The sequence below is a fragment of the Hydractinia symbiolongicarpus genome, chromosome 13 (genome assembly GCF_029227915.1).
Source record: "Hydractinia symbiolongicarpus strain clone_291-10 chromosome 13, HSymV2.1, whole genome shotgun sequence".
In the NCBI taxonomy this organism is placed as follows: domain Eukaryota; kingdom Metazoa; phylum Cnidaria; class Hydrozoa; order Anthoathecata; family Hydractiniidae; genus Hydractinia; species Hydractinia symbiolongicarpus.
In genome coordinates this window covers 23,056,462-23,080,929 of record NC_079887.1, presented here as the reverse complement: position 1 = coordinate 23,080,929, position 24,468 = coordinate 23,056,462, and the positions used below count along the sequence as shown (strand labels likewise).

General features: G+C 35.9%; 6 protein-coding genes across 6 annotated transcripts; 3 read left to right on the top strand and 3 right to left on the bottom strand.

Annotated features, from left to right (window-relative positions):
• The first annotated feature begins 402 nt into the window (after positions 1 to 402).
• Positions 403 to 3,318, top strand: LOC130623242 (uncharacterized). Its single transcript, XM_057438716.1, has 4 exons — positions 403 to 2,029; positions 2,681 to 2,740; positions 2,887 to 2,947; positions 3,180 to 3,318. Exons 1-4 carry the CDS (start codon positions 403 to 405, stop codon positions 3,316 to 3,318), a joined length of 1,887 nt encoding a protein of 628 aa, XP_057294699.1.
• A 2,779-nt stretch (positions 3,319 to 6,097) lies between these two features.
• On the bottom strand, positions 6,098 to 6,706 carry LOC130623241 (piggyBac transposable element-derived protein 4-like). The gene has a single exon (XM_057438715.1). It carries the CDS (start codon positions 6,704 to 6,706, stop codon positions 6,098 to 6,100), a length of 609 nt encoding a protein of 202 aa, XP_057294698.1.
• Positions 6,707 to 8,069: 1,363 nt separating this feature from the next.
• LOC130623291 (uncharacterized) lies at positions 8,070 to 9,235 on the bottom strand. Its single transcript, XM_057438759.1, has 2 exons — positions 9,003 to 9,235; positions 8,070 to 8,918 (listed from the first exon to the last, which is right to left on the bottom strand). The coding sequence occupies exons 1-2, from the start codon at positions 9,194 to 9,196 to the stop codon at positions 8,585 to 8,587; spliced, it is 528 nt and encodes a 175-aa protein (XP_057294742.1). The 5' UTR covers positions 9,197 to 9,235; the 3' UTR covers positions 8,070 to 8,584.
• Positions 9,236 to 13,134: 3,899 nt separating this feature from the next.
• On the top strand, positions 13,135 to 14,685 carry LOC130623240 (tigger transposable element-derived protein 6-like). The gene has a single exon (XM_057438714.1). It carries the CDS (start codon positions 13,135 to 13,137, stop codon positions 14,683 to 14,685), a length of 1,551 nt encoding a protein of 516 aa, XP_057294697.1.
• Positions 14,686 to 19,171: 4,486 nt separating this feature from the next.
• Positions 19,172 to 21,143, bottom strand: LOC130623239 (putative ATP-dependent DNA helicase Q1). Its single transcript, XM_057438713.1, has 3 exons — positions 20,858 to 21,143; positions 20,657 to 20,759; positions 19,172 to 20,219 (listed from the first exon to the last, which is right to left on the bottom strand). Exons 1-3 carry the CDS (start codon positions 21,141 to 21,143, stop codon positions 19,172 to 19,174), a joined length of 1,437 nt encoding a protein of 478 aa, XP_057294696.1.
• A 1,417-nt stretch (positions 21,144 to 22,560) lies between these two features.
• LOC130623290 (uncharacterized) lies at positions 22,561 to 23,971 on the top strand. Its single transcript, XM_057438758.1, has 2 exons — positions 22,561 to 23,547; positions 23,662 to 23,971. The coding sequence occupies exon 1, from the start codon at positions 22,813 to 22,815 to the stop codon at positions 23,392 to 23,394; it is 582 nt and encodes a 193-aa protein (XP_057294741.1). The 5' UTR covers positions 22,561 to 22,812; the 3' UTR covers positions 23,395 to 23,547; positions 23,662 to 23,971.
• The last annotated feature ends 497 nt before the right edge of the window (positions 23,972 to 24,468 follow it).

The window sequence follows — 24,468 nt, the reverse complement described above, 5'->3', positions numbered from 1 at the left end:
AATACTTATTTTTCCAAGCTTTAAGCGTTAAACCGACTGATGTTCCAAGTAGCGTTCCAGTTAGCGTGATTATAAATGAGATACCAATGAATATGGTTACTAGAGCGTCTTCTAACTTCATGTTAAGTCTAAAGAGATATAAAATAACGTAACTGCAAATTTAAAAAAACAACTTTCGTGAAAAAATGGTTAAAGATTTAAGGATAAGTCTCCCAGTTAGTATCCTATACACCAATCAACCCCGTAGCTCTCAATCGCGCATAAAGGAAACTGGGCTCTAGTTTAGAGGGGACAGACAAAAAGCGCCGCGTTATTTCAAGAGGGTTTCAAGAGCAGAAAGACATATTTATTTTATAATACATAGCAAACTTATATTTTTAAACAGTTTTTATTAAAACTACAATGGGGCCAGTCAATTGCGCTGTTGTTGAATGCACTAACAACTCAAGGATGTTAGAAAAGTGGAAGAATAGTGAATGTGAAACTCACCATGGTGTACTGAAAAAAGAATGTGGCTGTGAGCAACCCTTCAAATTATATTGCTTTCCTGGGCCTGTCAGATATTTGGAAAAAAGACAGAAGTGGTTAAAACATATTAAAAGAGTTAACCCAGATAAAAGTCAGTGGCAGCCAAAAAGCAGTGATCGCATTTGTAGTATTCATTTTGTTGACAATGTGCCAAGTGTGGAAAACCCTAATCCTACACTAAATATGGGTTATGAAATGCGTCAGAGTACTTCAAGAAGAACACTGTTTAAAAACCCATTACCGTCAGCAAAAAAGAAATCCAAGAAAATTGATGATCGAGAAACCCTTGGTGTAACTGAAGCAAATCCTTTCTTGTCACCGCCACGTTCTCCTGATCAACAATTGACTGTTAACATTTTTACACCACCTACGCAAGATCATCAGTACTGCCTGTCCGAAGGCACCAAGCAATGCCTTGTCTGTAAAGATAAGAAGAGCTTGATATTGTCGTTGACGAGAAAAATTGGGACATTATCACGTGAGAACAAAAGACTGAAAAAAGAAGCCCTATTGCAAAAAAATCAAAATACTCCATTTAATTTACAAAAGATTAAAACTGACACCAAAATGAACTTTTATACTGGAATAATGACAATTGCAGCTTTTAATGCTATTTTTGCACTTCTGAAGCCTTACATTTCGTGTATGGTTTATTGGAAGGGATGTTCAAAAGCACGTAAAGCAACACACTCTAAAATAAAAAGGCGAAATAATAACTCCAATACCACCACGAGAAAGCTTTCTGCAAAAAATGAGTTTTTATTGACATTAATGAGACTGAGACTTGGTCTGTTAAATGAGGATTTAGCAGATAGGTTTTGCATCTCCACAACATTATATTCTAACATTTTTACGTCGTGGGTTAAATTCCTTAGAAAAACATTAGCTGATGTGTTAGTTAATTGGATACCAAAGGAAAGCATTTTGGAACATATGCCTGATATCTACAAGGAAAAGGGGTACGGAAATGTAAGGTGCATAATTGATTGTTCTGCGATATTCATTAAACGATCCAAGTCCTTAAATGTTCAAGCTGTCACATGGTCAGACTATAAACATCATAACACTGTAAAGTTTTTAATTGGTATTTCTCCTGCTGGTTATATAACCTTTTTATCTGATTGCTATGGGGGAAGAGCTTCAGACAAATTTATTTGCAATGACAGTGGCTTTTTTGAATTATTAGAATATGGAGACAATATAATGGCAGACAGAGGATTCCAGATCACAGAGGAACTCCTTTTACGATACTGCCATCTAGTTGTACCTCCAGGAGCCAGGTTAAAATCACAAATGACATTTATGGAATGCAGCAAAACCAAATCCGTGGCAAACTTAAGAATACACGTGGAAAGGTCAATACGGCGTATCAAAACTTATCGTATCTTGCAGACACCTCTACCAATCACAATGCTGCATCACGTTGATGATATTGTCCGTACATGTGGTGCATTTTGTAACTTGAAATCCATGTTAATTCAAAAAGCTAAAAAAAAGGACAGTTAATTTATTATATTTGATTAGGTGTATTTATGTATATAGCTATAGCTGTTTTTTGTATAAATTTAATATTTTCACGCATTTGTAAAAAAAAAAAGTCTTGATCGTCTAATAAGCTTTGCAAGGGGGTTAGATTTTCTTATCTGGTCTTCGTGGTGTTACGGCCACGCATATTACCCCAGTTATGACAGGCTGGTACTGTCATTAGGCAGGTCCACAGCAACAATTATCTGTGTAAGGCTGAGTGTTGGAGCTCCATAACACATGTGGAAAGCTACAGCCAGGGTCACAAGTCCTGGCGCGCAGATAGTTGTTTGCTTCTTAAACACATTCTCTAAAGAATAATTTAAATTTATCCGTTTAAGGATATTCACGTTATGATAAGTTTTATTTATCTCATTTGTACCTATTCAATTCATTTTGAATTGCTTTAATATTTATTGTTTAGTGTGGTGTTCTGTCGCTGTTGTATTTTTCTGCCTTCTACGGTCAATGTTTTTAGGAAATCCTTGCAAAAGGGGGATTTTGCTTTTTTGAAAAATCTCTAGAGGGTTGCAACCTCTAACTATAGTAGAACCAGCTGTCATTAGACAAGAAATATCATTACAGCTAGCTGTTTTGTCACCTCATCATCAAGACACCTACATTGTAGGAAATCCAGGTTCAAGTCCTGGTCAAGGTGATTTTACGTTAGAATATAGCAGCAGAAACTGTATTTCAGACATAAAACATTTTAACAATGTTATGTATTTTTACATATTTGCAAAATATTATAACATTTTATCTCTAAATTACATCCACAATACCTTGACCAGGACTTGAACCTGGATTTCCTACAATGTAGGTGTCTTACATTAGACGATCAAGGCTTTACGCAATTTTTTTCGAAAATATATACACAAAAAATACAAATACATCAGTTAGTTTTAAACATTAAACTTAAAATCTATAAATTTTTCATAAAATAGCTTTACCATCTCAATTAAATTTTTACAAAAATCTTCATCATACAAAATGTCATCAATAACAAAGCCATGCGAAGTCCAAACCATAAAAAAACATTTTTTCAAATTTGTTGCATACATTTGCAATTGACACTGCGTGTAATATTTGTGTGATTTTTTTAACGCCTTTCCATTCCTTTCAACCAGAAAATCAAGTACCACATCTGTTGGGGACTTGTGGCTTATTGAAAAGGGGCACTTTATTTCCAGACAGCTAGGCGAACAGCAGCAACAAGTCACCAACCCATCAGGACTAGCACCAACAAACTTCACGTCCCGTCAATAAATAAGCCACAAGACCGCACTTCTACATTTTTATGCTCTTTCTTTATTTCTTCTTTAAATGCGGCTAACGCAACAGGCTCCATTTCTCTTCCATCTCGGTGGTAATTTTTATCCTCATTTTCTCCCGTTTGCGAGAAATCAACGGTAAATTCAACGGCGAACGAGAAAAGAAAAAAGCCGTATTTAAAGTTAAACAACTTTAGGAAAATTGTCGGCAACCGTTGGATTATTTACAATTGCGAAAATTAAGGATTTGTCAAACCGACAACCGACAAGGAAGCTAAGTCAAACCAAGATGTCTGCCAGCGAAAAAGCGATACATTCTGGCTACAAAAAGAGCATAGACTTGCAACGTTTGAAAGACGTTCGTATGCCGAGTGTAAAGAAGATTACAAAGATTACACAATGGGTGGTGAGTTAAGTAGTGCTGAGAAGATAGTGGGCAATCATTTGGTGCTAGCTGGCCCAATGATTGACTCCTATCTGAGGCTAATTGGGAAAGCCTTTATGGCAAAGTTAAGTCGGGGCAATTTAACTGGTTTGGCTCCTCCAGTAGTGCATTTTATTCCGCAACAAATTTGGAGTCACATAGCTTGCCTTTGTGCAACATATGGGGCTGATGTAAAAATGGTTAGTCCAAAGGCAAAAGGCAAGAAAAAAGGGAAGATGTTTGTTTTTATTGCCTCAACAAACTCTGCTGAAAAGATATTCAGTCCATCTCGTTTTGATGGAACAAATTATCTGGTGAAGAGGCAGTTTAAAAAAAAGGTTGTTAGTGACACTGGTAAGCGTGAGATGGTGTATGCTGGTCATGCGAAAGTACCAGTCTCAAATTATACTCCAATTCGTTTTGAATATAATTTTGAAACAAACACGGTGAAAATAAATTTTTTTATTCAACGTTATACTGTTGTTGATGCAAATGTTCAACAACTCGTTAATCAGGAAGTGGTGGATAGGGTTGAAGAAGATGTCTGTGCCAGATTAGGCAGCTTTAGCTCTAGCTACAAGAGATGTTTTTTCGTTGTATACAATATATACTTATGTTTATGTGTTGTAGATATATCTATCAGTCAGGGAGAACAGATAATTAGCATGTAATATGATAGTTTAGCCGATACAGTATAAGTATTCAAAATGTATAGCAGTGAACTTGGCTATGCAAGAACGATATTATTAATTCTCCCTGACTGTCTATACTTTATAGAACTGCTCTGTAGTATATACTTTATTCATATATTTACAGTTTATGTTAATGGAAGCTATATATACTTTAAGGAAATAAAAAGTACAAATTTGGGAGATAAGTCTGTGCAAAATATAAGCTTAAATTTTTTGTGTGCTTTTGTGTATTTATCTATTTTGTGAAGTTACCGTAGCAATAATTGAATTTCGCTACTACACGAAAAAACAGTTTAATGAAAAGTTGATGTATATATATATTGTTTTAAACAAAAATTCCCTGTAATGTATTGGTATATGGAAAGGAACCAACTCAATTTGACGGTTAAGAACAACTTATTGCTATTTATTTCTTAGATTAAACTTTATAGCCATGAGCAGTTTATTATCAGTGAATTGAGCTACAAAATTTGAATTTGCCTACCAGATATAGAAAGTTATTTTTTAAATACTGTATTATAGAAAATTAGCCGCTAGCCTGTAAAGAAATCAATAGGGATTCACTTGTTGATACTGCGCCATATTCAAGAAATTAGCCCAAACATAATTAACCCTTTAAAGTAGGAGTAGACCCCCATAAACTATATATTTTCTGAAAGCTTATAGACCACAGATTGCAAACATATAAAACTAAAATTCAAAATATGTCACCAAAGCAACTGAGATGTGGTTGCATAGCATCCAAAAATTCTCAAAAGGACAAAAATTTTCAAAAATTTCAAGTTTGAAGTGCTTTCAAAACTTATTGCACTTGTCTAAAGACCTAAATCTCATAATACTTGTAGCAGAACATCTTAGTAATTAAACAAAAAATTTTTTTTTGAAATTCCTCATGTACTTATTGAAATAATTGAAAAAATGTAAACATCGAAAAATATGAAATTTCTAAGAAAATTTTTTATAATATATGTATAACCTGGTGTGAAGCATCAATTATCAACAATAAAAATGAAATCAAAAACTACTATGGGGCAATTGATAAGGTTTCAAATACTGCTTTTGCTGTGAAAGTCTTTGAAACAGTTCTCACACACATATTTTCCACACTTCTCGCAATAATTCACCGTGCGTTTGTTACTGCGCTTTCCAGTCTCCGGATCGATTTTATACGCACACATATAACACTTTCTTCTTGGATTTCTTTTGGAAGGGTAGTGCTTCCCCGTCAATCTGGTAGCATCCAGAACATCAAATTTTGCTCTTTGAGCTGGCTCTAAACTTGGGCGGCCTGCTCTTTGAACAAAATTCTCGGCCTTCTCATCAAGGTAAGGCTGTACAAGTTGATGAATAAGCATTTCTCTGAATTTTTTGTGTGGATTCTTTTTCTTCTCAAATTCAGGATACTTCTTGAAAAAAAGCAACATGCTGTTAATGATAGACATATCCAAGAGTCTAAAAAAGACTTTTTTCCACCACTTCCAGGATTTTCGGTTCAGGCCGTAGTATGATATACGTTGATCACATTTATCAACGCCTCCCATGCTTTGATTGTACGACTGAATCATGGAAGGCTTTTCAACATCTCCTTTATGTCGTTGAATGGTGACTTCTTGATTCCCATGAATAGAGGACATAACAAAAACATCCCTCTTATCTTTCTAGTGAACTGCAACAATAGTATCAATCTGAATATACATTGATTTGCCGATATCAAGTTTTCCTTCCTTGAATCGTTTCGGGAATTCACCTCGGTTCGTTCTGATAGTTCCGCAGGCATATGTTTGCCTATCCTTGAGGCTTTTGATCAGGTTTAGGCTTGTGTAAAAATTATCAATGAACAAATGATAATTCCGATCGAGGTAGTTTTCCATGAGATCAAATACAACTCGGTGTGACAAACCATGCTCAGCTCCAGTGTCTGACGCTCCGGTGTAAATCTGAAACTTCAGACAGTACGAGGATTCCGCTTCGCAACATGCCCAAACCTTGACACCAAATTTCTTTGGTTTTTTGGACATGTATTGGATAAAGCCCACTCGGCTTTTCATACCAATCATTTGTTCGTCTATGCTAAGATTTTGCCCAGGATGATACATGTCTGAAAACGTTTTACTTAATTTTTCCTCCAACCCACCAAGTTTGAACAGTTTTGAGTAATTAGGGTGTCCTTTCTCAACATTTTTTCTATTATCTACAAGATGAAAATACCTCAAGATATCTCTGAACCTTTTTCGAAACATTGTTGATGCAAACCATGGCATGCGCATAATTCCCCTTGCCCAGTAATCATCATAACATCATGGAAGTCTCGCTAGTCCCATTGCGACGACCATACCAAAAAACGCCATAATCTCTGTGATTGTTGTTTGTTCAAAGGGTGGCAAAGGTTTGTTTGAATTTGCTTTCAAATAATCATAATATAAATTTGTCTGATTCAACCCTTTTAATTAGGAATTTTTTACGACGGCAAAATCGTGCCGACGTGATTTGATACTTTTGCCAGACACGTCGGCAAATACCTATTTCACGTCGGCAAAACTTTTTTTTAAGAAAAGGGGTTTTTCCTTTCGTTTTCGGTGTTGTTTAAAGTTGTATATATATTTTTTGTATCATACTTAAAACGTTTTATGAAATTTACGAATAATAGAGAAAATTTTCATTAGTTGCAGTCTTCTATCTTCTAAATCATCGTTTCGAAAACAACCCACAATCGACCACTACGAGCTACGCTACCATTTCCCCACCGACGTGTTGGACATATCGAAGCCCCTGTACCTATTCTTAGAACTGAAAATCTTCGCTTCGCACGACCTCTCTTTTTGGCACACGAACCACGTGTGTGACTGTACAAAGCCAACAAGTTCATCCTAGCTAATTCACCGACTCCTGGCCTAATTAGGAACTACGTAGACACAGATATCAACAGCCCGGCCCCTTCGTGGTTGGTAGCCTCGGTCTCACGGAAGATATACAGGCCATGCGGTTCCTAACTCGTACGGAGGTGAACGCCGACGAAGCACGGATGAATCAAGTTTGCATGATGCACTTACAGGCGGAGCAGTCGTAACACATCGTGGATATGTATGTCTGCATTATGTAAAAAAAGCCTTGAAAGGCGATTAAGCATCCGTTGAGGGACCCGTCATATCTGAAAAGATAGTGTTTATTAAAATGCTTTTTTTTCAGCCTGTGGTGATACTTATTGCTACACGTAATATAAAAAAACAATGTTTTTTAGCAAACTCTTGCATTATTAGTTGTTTGTTCAAAGGGTGGCAAAGGTTTGTTTGAATTTGCTTTCAAATAATCATAATATAAATTTGTCTGATTCAACCCTTTTAATTAGGAATTTTTTACGACGGCAAAATCGTGCCGACGTGATTTGATACTTTTGCCAGACACGTCGGCAAATACCTATTTCACGTCGGCAAAACTTTTTTTTAAGAAAAGGGGTTTTTCCTTTCGTTTTCGGTGTTGTTTAAAGTTGTATATATATTTTTTGTATCATACTTAAAACGTTTTATGAAATTTACGAATAATAGAGAAAATTTTCATTAGTTGCAGTCTTCTATCTTCTAAATCATCGTTTCGAAAACAACCCACAATCGACCACTACGAGCTACGCTACCATTTCCCCACCGACGTGTTGGACATATCGAAGCCCCTGTACCTATTCTTAGAACTGAAAATCTTCGCTTCGCACGACCTCTCTTTTTGGCACACGAACCACGTGTGTGACTGTACAAAGCCAACAAGTTCATCCTAGCTAATTCACCGACTCCTGGCCTAATTAGGAACTACGTAGACACAGATATCAACAGCCCGGCCCCTTCGTGGTTGGTAGCCTCGGTCTCACGGAAGATATACAGGCCATGCGGTTCCTAACTCGTACGGAGGTGAACGCCGACGAAGCACGGATGAATCAAGTTTGCATGATGCACTTACAGGCGGAGCAGTCGTAACACATCGTGGATATGTATGTCTGCATTATGTAAAAAAAGCCTTGAAAGGCGATTAAGCATCCGTTGAGGGACCCGTCATATCTGAAAAGATAGTGTTTATTAAAATGCTTTTTTTTCAGCCTGTGGTGATACTTATTGCTACACGTAATATAAAAAAACAATGTTTTTTAGCAAACTCTTGCATTATTCGTCATCGGAATCAGACTCGGACCATTGTGATTCATCACTGGATATGTCAGAAAGGTTAACAAGCTCTTGTTGTGGATTTTGGTTGCAATCATCATCGTCGCTCTTCCCATCGTCATCACTGAGTGGAACAATTACAGGAAGGACTTTTTTTGCTCTTCTTCTTCGATGGAATTTGTGACCATCGAGTCTTCGAGCTCTTTTCCTGACTTCACCATTTGGATATTGGTTTAAAAACATAGTAACCGCTTTATCGTATCTCGATGGTTTGAAGTTTCGATCACCACGAACACGCAGAATAGCTTCTTGACTTTCGTTTTTCAAGGACAATCTAAAAATTTATTATAAAGTGAAGTTTGATTATGAATGAGATTCAATGCATCGAAATGAGTATTAAAGAAATTATTTATTTCACCTATCACGTGTCATCATCTTTGTAAATCCCGAGAACACCCTCTCTACCTCAGCGTTTGAAATTGGAATTACCAAGCATATCTCCACCAGTTGAAGTATATTTTGAAGTTGAAGTTTTTCTCTCAGCGTGAACATTTGTTGCCAGCATTTTTCGCTTGATGTTCTTGACATGAAAGTAATGATATATTCATACATAGTCGTGAGTTCAGCAGCTGTTCAGCAGCTGAATTAAAAAAAAAAAAAAAAAAAAAAAAAAAACACTGATTGTACAATTATTGATAACAGAAGATTATTTTTTAATGCGGTGTTATACAACTTACGAATACGTTGTTTCACAAAACCATTGGCTTCTAACGGTGACTTGAAATAAACCGCGAGTTGATCGCATGCTTGTTTTATTTCTTCTTCTTCTTTGTTTTATATGATTGCGAATCAAGAAGAATGGCTGCACTCAAAAGCATTGGGTCTTCTGAAAGAAAAGCTAATCGCTCTGGTTGCTCCATTGATAACACATCATAGCGAGGCTTACCATCATCGCATGTTTTTATGACGTAAACTTCATTTTCGTCCATGGTTTTAGCGTTGGATGAACCATCAAACAAGACACTAAAATAAATCCTTGTTCCGTCATTCAAAGGAATAGTTATATTTTCTTCCACTATCGATTTTGATAAATATAATACCATTTCCTTTGCAGACAAACTATGAAGGTATCCAGATCTCACATCCTGAAAATGCACCAGGTCTGTATAGAATTGAAACGATTTATTGTTAGCAATAAGAAAATGAGCCAACTGAAACTTTTTTACCAATTGTGATTTCTGTCCTTTCAGTAAGTCTCTACCATGTTCGACGATAGTTTTTTCCTTACTTGAAGACTGAGCGATCTCTTGGCCTGTAGTAGGGGTTTGCTTTTCTTTGAGTCGTTGCACTGCTTTGTTATGGGTATTTGATTTCAAATGATCGACGGCATCATTTTTTTTCACTGTTGAACTCCCATCGACCCATTTTTTGACCTGCATTTTAACTTGGCTTTGTAACCTTCTAATTCTTTTGAATTTTCTCCATAAAATTCGCTACACACTAAACATTTTATTTTTGTAACTTTCGAAGGATCACTTGGATCATCACAAAAATACTCAAATTCTTTTAAATTCCACTTTTTCACTACAGACAAATTAACCATTTTTGAAGTCTTCACTGGTAAAATGTTTGTTGTTAATAAAGTGGCACGTTTGAATCGACTTAACAAAAAGAGAAGATGTCCCTACGGGAATAAAAATTTTCTTCTTTTTTTTATGACGCAATTCGAATGAATTAAAATTGAAAAGAACACGTGGAGGAAAAATGAATGAATGAAAAAACATACACATGGTGGGTTCGTAGAAGAAAAAACAAAATGTAAACACAGCTTGAGTTCCCGAAAGCAATGAAAAGAAAGGATTTAAAGGAAAGAAAAGAAAAAACTTTTTTACTGTATTTTTTTACGAAATAAGTGAAAAATTAGTTTTTCTCAAATCACGACGGCAATCACGTCGGCATTTGCCGCGTGCCGCCGTGAATTAAAAGGGTTGCTGATTGGAAAGCTGTTCAAAAATGTTATCTGTGAAAAATAATTGAAAAAATTGCAGTGGAGTTTCCGGTAGTGTTGCCTCTCGACTTGGCCCAGTAAATTCAAGAAATTCAATGTCCGCATTAGGATTCACATATTGATGACCTTCCTCAATATTTTTCCAATCTGGATTACCATCAGGCTTTTCTTTTCCATTAGCTTTTTTTCTTGTGCCGCCTCTTCCGTTTCCCTGTCCACCCACACGTCCACGGCCATGTCCTTTACCTCGCTGTCGTCCATGTCCTCTACCTCGCTGTCTTCCACGTCCGTGACGACCTGGTCCACTTCGTCCACCACGTCCACGAGCCCTTGATGCAACATTTCTATTTTCATCAGCAACACTTTCCTCAGAGTCACTCTCTCCAGAACATACAGTTGATTCATTATCACTCATTACATAATTTCCATTCTCATTGTCCACCAAATCGCTCACATTATCTTGCACCTGATCATTTCCGTCAGTATCATCATCATCAACATCGTCGTTATCTTTTTCGTTCATGCGACAAAGCTCAGGCTAAAAACAAAAATATTGAATTTAAGTATCTCATTTCTTCTGTTTGGTGTAAATAAAGATAAAGAATTGATCACTTACATCCAAGTATACACTAGACATTCACATATTCACATATTGGCCAGGATTGTAGGTTCCACAACAACAAAACATATTATATTATTTTTAGACAACTACGCTTTTCAGCATACAGACAATATACGGCTTGGGTGCATTACTATGAAACACTGAGAAAAGGATGTAGAGTTGTTATACCGGCATGCGTTGTGAAAAAAGTTCGTGAAAGTTTCCCAGAAAAAGATGGAAAATATACAGGATTCAAAGCTTTTGTAGATTTGTAAAATCTGTAATTTTAGTTTACGTATACACTTTTTTTTAAAAGAACAATGAGGCTGAACGAGTGAAAAAAATAGGAACACTTCAGGCTGAAGCCAAATTTCCTTGTTCTTATAAAAAAAGTGTATAACAAACAAATCAAATCTACTTAGAAAATCGTTTTACTTTTTTATTTTTTTCAAGTATACTCAATTTTTCTGGACGATCTATATACGCAATATTCCTTGGAGTGTCAAATCTGCCTTCTATATTTTCTACTTTCTTGTAGATGTTTTGGCCATCTAGTTTTCGTTGCACTACCTCCATAAGCAACTTTTCAATAAAATCATGAGATTTTGCTTCCATGACTGGCTTCGCAATCCACTCCTTTGAAAGTTTACTTGATAAATATCGCCATCTCTTCTCGCCCAAAGCGCCGCAACCACTTCTCTCCTTAGTGATAACAGCCTGCTTTCTGTCTACGTTACAGTTGTGATCGAGAATAGCTAAATTTACCCGCGAGGCCATGACGTTCAATTCAAATTCTTGGCGTTTGGGTGCATAACAATTTATCAGGGAATGGAATACTTCCAAACTTCCAATGTGATAAGGTTTCGTCAGGTTTTTTTGCATCCATTATCACCTTCTCCAGGTTATTATAAGCAGGACTATCCTTTTCGACCCACTTTTTTCGTCTTACTTGTTCTTTAGTGTAACTTTTATGAGCACAACGCTTATATTTTTTGTAGCATTTGAATTTGTGACGGTTTGTCACGTGGTGTAACAATGATTTCCACATGTCCACTAACTTTTCTGCATCTCCATCACAATTTTCAGCACACCAAAATACAGTGGAATCCCCCTAAAGCGGACACCCTATAAAGCGGACAGCCCTCTAAAGCGGACAAAAATTTTTGCACCGGCAGAATTTAGGTCAAACTCTCATAAAAAAATCTCTATAAAGCGGACGATTATAAAGCGGACACTCTATAAAGCGGACAAAAATCTTTGCACCAAATGACAGTTTCCCTTATAAACACTCCCTATAAAGCGGACAATGGAAAAATAACGAGATGAAATGTCACTTTTTCTTAAAATTTAAACCATTTTACTTAGTACATCTTTGAGTTTTGTTATTTACCGAGTCCAACACTTTCCTTATATTTTTCTCGGCCCACTCAACTGCCTTTTCAACACCAATTAATTGGTACTGGGCAGGAATTTCTAGTCCGTAGCCAGCACCACGGTTCACTCGCTTCCCAGTCACTTTACATCCGATGGTACAGTTAGGAAGCGACATGAATTTGTTGAATAGTTTGCTAAGGTTTTTAGGGACGTGCCCAACTACTTTATCGTCATCTGTAACCGCTACAGCAAACTTGTCATGTTCGTTATCTTCTTCCGCTTTTAAACAAAAATTCTCTTCTCCGACTTTTGGGCTCCATATGTCCATGTAAGCATGGTATCCACGGATAAACGAGTCGAAGCGATATTCTTTCTGTTTTATAAGGATAATCTCAATCTGTTGGTCAATGTTTTTGAGAAGCATCTCATTTAGTTGAACGTTCGACATATCTGTGTTCTCTTCAGCTTCTTTAACTTTAAAATAGCATTCGAATCGTGAAGACATTGCAGCGTAAAATTTTAAACTGGAAAGAATTTCGAATTTTGAATTTCTAATGCACATTCAACATGGCAATGTCGAAGCAGCAGCTTGCTGGTAAACTAGCGAAGAAAACTTTATCATTAGATGATAAGATCAAGTTTTTGGATTTCGCCAAAAAAAATCCAGAACTTGGATGTAGAAAACTAGCAGACATTTACAAGATTGGAAAGACAGCCGCAGCAAATATTTTAAGAGACGAAAAGAAAATTCGTGAACAACATGAAATTTTTCGTGAGAAAACAAAAAAACGTAACCGCCATGGCAAGTATCACAAGATAAATGAGATCTTATTCGAATGGTACAAAAGATGTTGCGCTTCTAACATCTACCCTAATGGTGTAATGCTTAAAGAGGAGGCGTTGGAAATTAAGGAAAAACTTCAGAACAGCGATTTTGATAATTTCTCCGCCTCTGACGGTTGGTTGGATCGTTGGAAAACAACATATTCCGTCAAAGAACGTCGTATTGTTGGTGAAGCTGGTGACGTTTCTACAGAAACGGTTACTTCCTGGATGGAGAGGATCAAAGAATTGGTTGAAGGTTATTCACTAGAAAATATTTGGAACATGGACGAGTCTGGCTGTTTTTTTAAAGCTCTACCGGCCAAAGGGTTAGTGGAAAAAGGAAAACAAGCAAAAGGTGGGAAAAAGTCAAAGCTTAGATTAACTGTCGCTTTTTTTGTAAATGCAGCTGGGGAAAAGATCGACCAGCCTGTTGTTATCTGGAAGAGTAAAGTCCCGCGTTGTTTTAAAATATTGAAAGATCCATCGCGTCCAGCTAACGTTCACTACTTTTCAAATCCTAAATCTTGGATGACATCTCAAGTAATGGAAACTGTACTGGCACGTTTTAACAGAAAACTTTTATTTGAGGACAGAAAAGTTATTCTTTTTCTGGACAACGCCACCTGTCATCCGGAGTCAATGATAGGCCAGTTTTCACAAATCAAAATCATTTTCTTACCGAAGAACACAACTTCAAGGCTTCAACCACTCGATGCGGGGATCATCCAAAACTTCAAGGTAAAGTACAGAAAAAGACTGGTCAAATACGTGCTTGCAAGGATCCAGGAGAATAAATCTGCAACTGAAATTATCAAGAGCGTAGACATACTTATGGCTATTCAATGGGTTCAAGATGCGTGGAAAGAAGTAACCAACTTGACCATCAAAAATTGTTTCGAGAAATGTGGCGTAGTTCAAGGAGAAAGTGAATTGATGGAAGATCAAGAAGATGACTTGGAATTTGAAGCTCTGGTGAAGGAATTAACTGAAGATATGTCTGCTGCAGAATACATCGATTTTGACGCCGATGTTCCAGCTTCGGAGCCAAGAACTAACGAATTAGAAATAAATTGGCGACATCAAATCCGAGAAGCTAGCATTAACGCAATTGAAAATCCAGAGATGGCATGTCAGGTCGAAGAGATTTCCGAGGATGATGATGAGAGTGAAGACGTGGTTGAAGAAGAAATGCTTGGTTTCACCGAGCTAATCACTATGCTTGATAAAATTAAACATGCCAAGAAATGTTGTCAACCATTACGAAAAAGATTGGGAACTTCAGCTTCAAAATAGAAAACAATCCTCAATCAAAGATTATTTCAAATAGGGAGAAAAACGTGTATTGAAAGACCTATAAGATAAATGAAATATATCTTCGTAATATAACTTGGTTTCTTAGTTTATAACCTTAGCAACACTTAAAGGTTGGTTGCAACACCGACAAATTTGAGCTGCTAAACTTACTTTACACAGCCAACTTGGGTTCTTTGCTCGATAAGCTAAATCTATTGATGTTGCCGTCTACCCTAGTGTTGCAAGTCACCCCATGATACCCGCCAGTACTACAAAAAAAGCTTTTTTGGTCAACTTCCTATAAAGCGGACATCCCTCTAAAGCGGACACTTTTTTTTTGCACCAATGGTGTCCGCTTTAGAGGGATTCCACTGTAGATGATTACTGATGGGTTTGATCCATTCCTGCAGAATTTTACATCCCTTTCTTAGGCCAAGTGGTCTCAGTTTTGATTTAATGTTTTTCGCAAAATGCCCAACCTCGTTCCCAGGGCATTTTGCCTTGTTGATAAAGCTGATAGAGGCGAAAAAGCCCTGGAACAGGCTGGTCACATGATCGCTTATAATTTATGATAATTATACCCAAAATATAATTTATGCATAGTTGTCTTTCGCGGCAGTAACAACAAACATGGCAGCTGGGCTGTTGGTCTCCAGCTTTAAAAAATTGATTCAACATTAGAAAAGATTAGGGATTGTGATATTATTTATATATATAGCTAGTTATTATTATTATATGTAACATAAGACACCAGGAATAGATAGAAATTTAAGTTTTTAGTTGCATGTAAAATACAGGCAAATGTAACTACCTTTACTGATTTGTTGTGTAGCAGACCAGACATAAAGATGCAAATGTCACTAGCTTTACTGATTTGTTGTCGTTGTAGCAGATTAGACATAAAGGTAGCTAGCTACCTTTTCGCTAAAGTAATGCAATAAGTAATAATCCTTTTTTTTCCTTCTGTATATGAAACAGCCTACTATGTTTAAACTACTTTATGTTGAGTGTACAAAGGAATATAGTAACTATATTGTTTTTTTGTTTAAGTTTAGCTAGCTACATATTGCTAAGTTAGTAGTGATAACAGTGCAAATGTTTCAAGTCAGTTTTGGAGTACTTTTGTCAATGTCATCTTCACATTGTAATGGCTGAAGTTGTTAATACACCAACAAAGATATATACTAAACATGCCACTTTACCTAAAAATAAAGTGCTTTGTCGGTTATGCTGTATTGTCACTGCTCAAAACCATGTGACAAAATGTTTTTCAAAAAGTGGAGAAAAAATTTACCTAACATTTAAAATTGAGCAAACATGTGGAATAAGAGTGTCACAAGATGATGGAATGTCTGATGCTATATGTCGTAAATGTATATCGTTTATTCAAAAAATGCATGAATACCGATGTCAGTGCCAAAAAAAACAAAGTTTACATAGACAAAATGTTTCAGTTAAACGTTGTGCAGTTTCTTCACCAAGTAAAACCATATCTGTGGCAAAAAAGAAGCTTTTTGAAATAAACCTGCTCTCTGTGATGTCACAAACATACAAAGAAATAAAGAAAATTGTGAAAATTCCATGGTAGACTTTGAAAGTAAAATGTTGCTGGAGGTTGAAAGTGATTCTGCAAAACTTTGTAGGAGAACTAAACCATCATACTTACATGATACAAGCTACAATGGCTTACAGACATTTGATTTCGAAAGTTTATGGGAAGAGTTAGAATCAAATCATTCTTTATTGTTAAAAATTTTGCTAGCAAGCACTGGTAAATTACACCAACCCTTGAGTAATAGTTTAAAAGTTAAACTTTGTTTTGTCTATTCAGTGTTAATGCAGATTAGATGGCATGAATTAAGTCGACTACAGAGAATTAACACCATTCTTGCAATTGAAGGAGGTTGCAGTAGACAGGTATTATATATACAACTCTATTTCAACATACTTTAGTTTTTATCCAAATCAAAATATCAAAAATAAAAAAGTCTATATACAATTAAATTAACCTTCACAAAAAAATCAAAAAATCAAAATTATAGTAACATAACATAACAGCAGCAATAAGTTTTACCACATGTACACAAATTTTTAATAAGAAACTTAATTATTATGAAACAAAAGGCTGAGATTACATAGGTAATTTTAACTGCTAACTCACAAAGTATTGGGAAAATTGAAAAATTAAATTAATTGGCTTGGAAAAGCATTTTAAAGGCTTAAAGGAGGGGTCAGCTCTAAACCGTTCTAAAAAAGTATCAAACTAAACCTAACAAGTATGACCTAAACCTAAAAAATGTGTTATAATTGGCTTAGATAGACTAGAGGTAAATTAAATACTTCCAAGTCGTTTATTTGATATTACATACATATACAATTTATATAGTTCCAAAGAAGATTAAATCGAGTTGGATTTTGCTTATCGAATTCAATGCGCGATGTTTTGGTAAAATTAGCAGATGGTCATTTTATGGAAAAGGCTGTTAATATTATCAGAAATGGTGGATCTTTGCGTGGTACATCAGATAACTGGGATATGAGGGTGCTTGTGGCTACAAGGAAAAATGTTGACAATAACGACCTCCACATGATGGCCAGTAATCTAATTGAAAATCGAATACCATTGCAACATCTGTCTAATGATATTCCTTTAATCAAAAGTGTACGTACTGCATCACCAAATTTGTTTATGCCAAATGTTCAAGAATGGCAACATTATGCTGACACCTCGAAAATTTTAATTGGGAGAATAATGTTGGAATTTCTTTCACAATTTAAGTTTTTAAAAAACGTGCTGCCAGTGCATTTACCTCACCCACATAGTGAATGCATGAAACAAAAATCAACCATTATTTCCATGCCAATTATTAACGCAAACGAATCAAAATATTTAGACTGTGTTGAAATTCTTAGAACGTTTGAAAATTGGATTGCAGAAATCTACTATCAAGCGGGACAGTTAGAGAAGTTACCAGACCCACAACGGTTACCAAATACAGTAGGTGTTGACTATCAAGCAGATCCTGGTCAGACCATTGGTCATGTTGTTTTTACTGAACACGATCCCATGAGGGAAATGAAAATACCTTTTTCTGGAGACCAGCTCACAAGAGTTCGGTTTGCTGGTGCAAAACACCTTCTTGGTGGAGCACACACACTATCTGACCGTTTGGAACACTGTGCTCCATTTAAACCTGTGATGTGGCATTGCAAAGCGTCACTATTGCAGTACAGTTATTCCCTGCTTTATGCACCTGAATCAGTCAAAGAAATTGGAACTCTTAAATATTTCAGGGAAAAGTATAACCGAAAGGATGCGAAACCGTCTAAAGTATTAGATTCATATGAAGGTAGTGAACAATTATTTTTAAGTACGGGTCGTGCCTACATAATCGTCGCATTAATGAAATTTCTGGGTATGAGCTCTCTAGAAGACAGACCATCAAATTATCCGTTTCCAGTCAACATTACACATGACAAAGAAAAGCAAAGAAGGTATTTTGATGATGTGTTAGGTACATTTGTTCAAAATTTTTTGTTCCAAAAAAATCCAAATGTCACAGGAGGGGATGATTATGTCAAGAACTATGGGTTATGTTCGATTTTTCTTACTATTTTAATTTTGCAAATGAAGGATACAGCCAAAGAGGGTGATGGTAAACGTAACCTTATTAATCAAAAGCTTTTGTTAACTGTATTCAGATCACTAGGAGGTTTTAGTAAGTATTCTATTGAAATGTTCGTTAGCATTGCACAAATTGAATGTATGTTGACACCACGTTTATCAGAACAGTTTAAATATGGCTTTTTTGTTAATTGGAGAGGTGGTCCTGGAAATAATATGGAAGAAGATCTTGCTCAGGAAATTTGCAACAAGTTAAGCAAGAGCATTGTTCAAAGAATGGGCCCTAATAAAACTGTTCAATCTATTAGCAAGGTATGTAAAGCTGTAAGTGGTATCAGAGAAATTTCAGAAAATTATGACAACACATCAGGGATCCATCCTCTGTCAGTACAACATCAAACCCGTGATTCAAGTCAAGACGAAAAGGAAATGATTGCTGATCTGCTGACAATTAAGCCTTTTGACCATGCACCATTGCGCCACCATTCTAGTTTTCCGAATATAAGACGATCTCCACTTCGATATATCAACGTCATGGAACATCAAAAATGGATTAAAAAACATCTAAGTGAACTACCAGAAAATTAGAAGTATATAAGTTATTTGTGATGGTTTTGGATGGGTTTTTTTCTACTTTATATATTTTACTAAACTTTTACTCTCTATATATATGTTTTTATTTCAAATTTTTGGACAGTTTGTTGCGTGAAACTAGTATCAAAAAAATATATATATACACTCTTTTCATAAAGCATAGATATAAAAGGCTGGTCATACTCTTCTTTAAACAATATAATACTTTACTGACCTCTGTAGGAAGACTTTTGGTATTTTTATGAAACAAAGTGTATATGTATTTTCTCAAAAATACTTTGACAAAATATTTTGAACTTTTTTAGCAATTTTCTCATCTAACATGGATAAATCAGGGGCACCTGTATTTGATTGTGAGCTTGTGTAACAAATGTCAGTGGCAAGCTCTTTGGGAGTCCCAAACAAAAATATCGAATTTTCTTCACTAATGTTGGATAGGGCCATACATAGTTCCTTATTTAATTCATTTCTTAATTTTGCTGTTAAACGAGTTCTTACAGTGGTTGGTTTTTCTACAAATTCCACTTTTTCACAGATTGAACAACATTTTTCTTGAAGTTCGTGCTTGAAACCAAAATGTTTTTGAATATGCTCCCTTAGGCAAGTTGATGTCTGGCAGTACAATTTCATATTTTTATCCACATTTGTTTTATTTGCCGAAACATCGGAATTATTGTAAAACAAAAAAGCTGTTGTAGGTTGCTCACTTCTGCCAGCTCGTCCTATTTCTTGAACATAAGCTTCAAGATTGCTGGGTGGGGTAATGTGGTAAACATTTTGTACATGTGGAATATTAACACCCATTCCGAGCGCAGTGGTAGCAAAGATAACTCTGATCCGTGAGTTCTTCTTAGAAATTTCCTTTATGATAATTTGTTTCATAGCTTTTGTCTGCGGTGCATGGTATTGACAAAACAAACGACTAGATGGTGTTTTTTCAAATCCCACATATTGAAATGTGCTTAAAATTCTTTCAAATAGATTAAAGGCAAGACCACAATATTTTAATTTCATATAAATGATTGTCATTGGAAATTGTTCTCTTACTGAATTTAATGAATTTGCTATAGGTAACAATATATTCTCATAGCTTTCGAATCCAGAAGCATTACTTTTGCGGATCTTTTTGTCAAGAAATATGTTTTTGCGGTTGGGATTTACTCTGATAACTTTTGCTGTTGACATATTCAATGACTTCACTAAACTTGTTATATGATGAGGTGAGGCAGTTGCAGTAAGGGCTAACATAGATGCTTTTGGAAAATAAGTGCGCACTGTGGAAAGTTCTTTAAAATCTTTTCTAAATTCTTCTCCCCTGAAATGTATATTTAGATATTTTATTGGTTAATTTTTTGTTATATAAAAGTACATAGTCCTTTTTAGAGCAGCATCTTATTAATTTATTTTGTTATATATTTTTTATTAATTATTTTCTTTGTCAACCTGACAAAGAAATAATCGAAACGTAAAATCAAAATGAAATGAATAGTTTTTTTTGACTCCATATGTATAGCTAGCTATTCGAGGTAATTTAATGACATGACCAGCTATTGTACAAAAACCCAAGAGGGCTTGCACCCGAACTGCAGAGTTGCAGGTAGCTTATCTACTTTAGGTTTTCCACAATACAGTACACATAGCTAGTCATAACATTGTAAATTACTTTAACTTAGTCAAAAATGTTTCTAAGATGTAGCTAACTTGTTCTTAAATATATATATGAGAAGAAAAAAACAGTATATTTATACTTACCAACATTCTACACAATGGGCCTCGTCAATAACAATTCCAAATACATTATCTTGATACACAGTTGACTTTAATAAATTTCTGCGTTGCTCGGAAAGTATTGCCTCTGGATGAGCGAAGAGTAGATTTATATCCTCTTAATATCTTCTTGCACCTTTTTTGATATATTGATTTCTTCATGAGTTTTCATTTCGGCAAACAAACTTTCATAAGAGCTTGTGGAACTATTATTGCAATGAAGTGACATTGCTGAAATACCAACACTGTTTAAAAACTGCACTTGGTCTTCTATAATTGAAGATAAAGGACACACTACAATAACGATATTCCTTGTACTTTTTTGTGGTATAACGTCAGGAAGAAGTTGAAAAATTAACGACTTTCCATAACCCGTAGGAAGGACAGCTACAACATCCCTGCCCTTTAAAAGAGCGCAAGGAAAACCTTCGTGCAAATTAAATACAAAATCCAAACGTTTCAACACATCCATCTTTTGGCTCCTATCTCGCTTGTATTAATGCGTCTCTGTTAAAGCTTGAGACGAGCGTCAAATTTGCATCTCATTATCTCTGGAATTTCAAAAATGCCCAGTATATCTGGGCATTTTTGTGTCACATGACCAGCCTGTTCCAGGGTTATTGTTGGCCACTCCGAAATAACTCAGCTCAGGGGCCACAAGACCCTGGGGACGAGGATGCAAAATTTATGGCTGATATCGTTCCTTTCTACACGCATCCATTTTGCAAGTTGCCTATTGCAGTCGGTAGCTACAGTATTAACTTTGTATCCATCTTCCTCTAATTCAGCAAGCTGTAATTCGAGTGGTGCCGAACCTTTTCCCTTAGAAACTTGTATAGTTGAGGTGGCAATGATTTTTTTTGTTGTAGGAGACTGGCACGAATAAGTACAATATTTTGCTGATTTACCAGGTGAATCAAATCTTCCATCACCAAGAATGGCGTTGTCCGTACCATTTGATTCAAGACGCGCTTCTTTGATGCATTCTTGGAATTGATTGTTGACAGTGGGAATAACAAGTGTTCTCTGTATAGAATAAAATGTTGTGTGATTGATGAAATTCATTCCAGCAAATTCTAATGGCTTTCGTATCCTATCATATGTTTCACCAGAAAAGAAAATTGTCGCAGACAATAGCAAATTAAATGCTGGTAGTTTCCCGAGTAGAGGCTGGGTATTCCATTTGAAGACATGAGTGTGCAGCAAACATGTGAATTTACAATGCATACTTGTGCCGACATGGCTTTTTTCAACGGTGACTGAGGAGTTGCATTCAGGACATCGAACAAAACTAAATAGTTGTTCCAACATGCTTTCGTAAACTACAAACTTTTTTGCTTTTATAAGATCTATTTCATCCTCCTCCATGTCGTCTTCAGTTGAGCAATTACCAGGCACATATTCTTTATCCTCCTCAATGGCGTCTTCTAACTGACTACTGTCTGCTGTAAGCGATAGAGAAGTGATAGATATATCTGTGGTAGTTTCCAAAATGTTTACATTATTTACTTCAAAAATGTTCTTTTTGGGAGTTGACGTAGCTTTAACCTTTAATTTGTTAGTGGGGTCCAGTTGACAGGTATCTGGTGAATATATCTCTGGGAATTGGGCGCTAAAATCATTTCGTTCTTCACATCCTGTTTGAGCTGCAACATTTGAAACGGCGTTTCTAATACAACACAAAATTAAAACAAAAAATTATACTTGGATACATCTTTCAATGTCACCAACCTTGTTTCCAGGATTTATATTCTTACCTCATTTTCATTAGAACAAAGATCAATTGTTAGCCCAAGTTGGTTTGTACTTGAATTTTCCGTGACGACTTGATTGAAAGCTGTAGAATTATAGTGTTACAATTGCCAGTGTCATGAATATATCATTTTATCTCTTATAGCGTCGTCTCACGATATCGAAAATGATACACCTGGAAAATCTGATGTACAAGATATTGAAAATGATACACCCGCAAAATCTGATGTACAAGATACTGTCATGGGTATGTGATGTCCAATATGGCCCTATGCCATTTTTTAATTAATACAGTTGTAAAAATTATTTTTTGAACTTCAGACGAATCGGATGATGAAGATTCAGAAAAGGAGAGATTGGAACGAGAGAGAGAAAAGAAGATTAAGGAGATGGATAATGTCATCATGAACATCGATCGAGACACACTATCAGATATATACAAAAATCAATGCATTGGACAACATTTGTCAAAAATAATGAACGGAGAAAGAGAAAACTGGCGACACAAAGTCTTTTTCAACATAAAGAGAGAAGAATCGGAAATTGGACGGACACATCTAAGTCAATATTTTGATTGCGGGGCACTCAACGACGATCAAATTGAAACGTTGTGCCATCTTACAGCGAACGATGTCAACATTCCTCAATGTTCTCTTGATTATCGTACGAAGGTTTTCCTGCCAGAATGCTTTGTTCAAGTATACATAAATGTGTTTGGGTGTGGTCGACAAGAGTCAGAGGTGTATTTGGATGAAGGAGGGATAACTGATTACGTTAAGGTTTTTAAGTTGAAAGCGAAAAGCGTCGAAGCAAAGAAAAATATGGAAAATTTCTCCTTGCATAAAGATGGACAAGAGGTGGATAGTAGGAAAATACATAGTAACTGCTCCATGCAAATCGGAAAAGTTGCTCACAAATACTATGATTCACGCAAATTTATACCCGTTTTTCGTTGTTTAATGTTTTTTTAGTTCTTACTGTGGCAGACAAAAAGCTACCAACGCAATCAAGAAAACGTGGCAAACCAAGTGGTGACTCAACGTGAACGATTGGACTTCCCAAATTCAAAAAGTCTGCTGGTCCAATTCCTTTCGTTCGAATGCACCTGAAAGAAAAGGAAAGAGGTAATTTTAAATCTAAACATACTTGCTATATGTTTTGTGATGTTATAAAATAAGTTTAAAACGAGGACTTCTTTTTTCCTTGTTTTAATTCTTTTAATGCCCATTTTTTCAAAGAGATGCTGTCGTGGTTCACTTCGCAAAAGAATGCTGACCTGGCTATCCAAGAAGAATGCCTGATTAGCCATGCCATGGTACAAGAGAAAGAAGTTCAGCATCCTGGAATCGGTGATGATTTTAATTTCAATCTCATCAAAAGGTACTTCTCGCCATCGGGATGGAAAGCTGCGACTTGCGTAATCAACACTTTTTCAAAAAACAAATCATCGCCCTATTCTTGCAACGGCTGTTTCAAGACGTTTGATGTTAAAGAAGAAACATCAATACAGTGTGACAGATGTCTGCATTGGTACCATTTATCGTGTGTGCTTTTAAAGAAAGCACCTAACACAAAACATTGGATTTCCCGTTACTGCAGAGGAAGCCATCAAATCAAATGTAAAACTTATTTGACAATGACATATAGCATTCAATCAGCTTCGCGTTCTTTATGTTTATCTTGACTGTTCCCACCTCGTGTCGTTGCGTACGCACTTTAACAATTGTAAATATCGTATCATATATTACGTACGAATAGCGGATGAACATATATGTACGCACTATAATAAAGTGCGTACGAATATACACTCCGTATTAATAACACGTCTGGGCGTAGTTGTGTTATTGCAATGTATGGTGGAACAACTAAAACGGAATCTAAATCTGACAGTATTTTCCAATCGGGAGCAAGGTGAAGAAGGCCTGGACACTTTGTATGCCTCTTCTTAGTTGCACTTGGAAAGCTTAAGAGGTTCATATGATACCAAAAACTCTTTTAATGCCTTAACCAAAACTATTAAAACCGAGTCATGACGGTATGTGTAT

Excerpts from the sequence above, each read along its gene's own strand:
- LOC130623240 (XM_057438714.1), top strand. The coding sequence starts at position 13,135 with ATGGCAATGTCGAAGCAGCAGCTTGCTGGTAAACTAGCGAAGAAAACT.
- LOC130623291 (XM_057438759.1), bottom strand. The coding sequence starts at position 9,196 with ATGTATGAATATATCATTACTTTCATGTCAAGAACATCAAGCGAAAAA. Across the intron at positions 8,919-9,002 it reads AAGATGATGACACGTGATAG|ATTGTCCTTGAAAAACGAAA; the intron begins GTGAAATAAATA and ends ATAAATTTTTAG.
- LOC130623241 (XM_057438715.1), bottom strand. The coding sequence starts at position 6,706 with ATGCGCATGCCATGGTTTGCATCAACAATGTTTCGAAAAAGGTTCAGA.
- LOC130623290 (XM_057438758.1), top strand. The coding sequence starts at position 22,813 with ATGGATAATGTCATCATGAACATCGATCGAGACACACTATCAGATATA.
- LOC130623239 (XM_057438713.1), bottom strand. The coding sequence starts at position 21,143 with ATGGATGTGTTGAAACGTTTGGATTTTGTATTTAATTTGCACGAAGGT. Across the intron at positions 20,760-20,857 it reads TTCCACAAGCTCTTATGAAA|AGGCAATACTTTCCGAGCAA; the intron begins GTTTGTTTGCCG and ends TCGCTCATCCAG. Across the intron at positions 20,220-20,656 it reads GCCCATTGTGTAGAATGTTG|GGGAGAAGAATTTAGAAAAG; the intron begins GTAAGTATAAAT and ends TATACATTTCAG.
- LOC130623242 (XM_057438716.1), top strand. The coding sequence starts at position 403 with ATGGGGCCAGTCAATTGCGCTGTTGTTGAATGCACTAACAACTCAAGG. Across the intron at positions 2,030-2,680 it reads AAAAGCTAAAAAAAAGGACA|GAAATCCAGGTTCAAGTCCT; the intron begins GTTAATTTATTA and ends CCTACATTGTAG. Across the intron at positions 2,741-2,886 it reads AGAATATAGCAGCAGAAACT|ACGATCAAGGCTTTACGCAA; the intron begins GTATTTCAGACA and ends GTCTTACATTAG.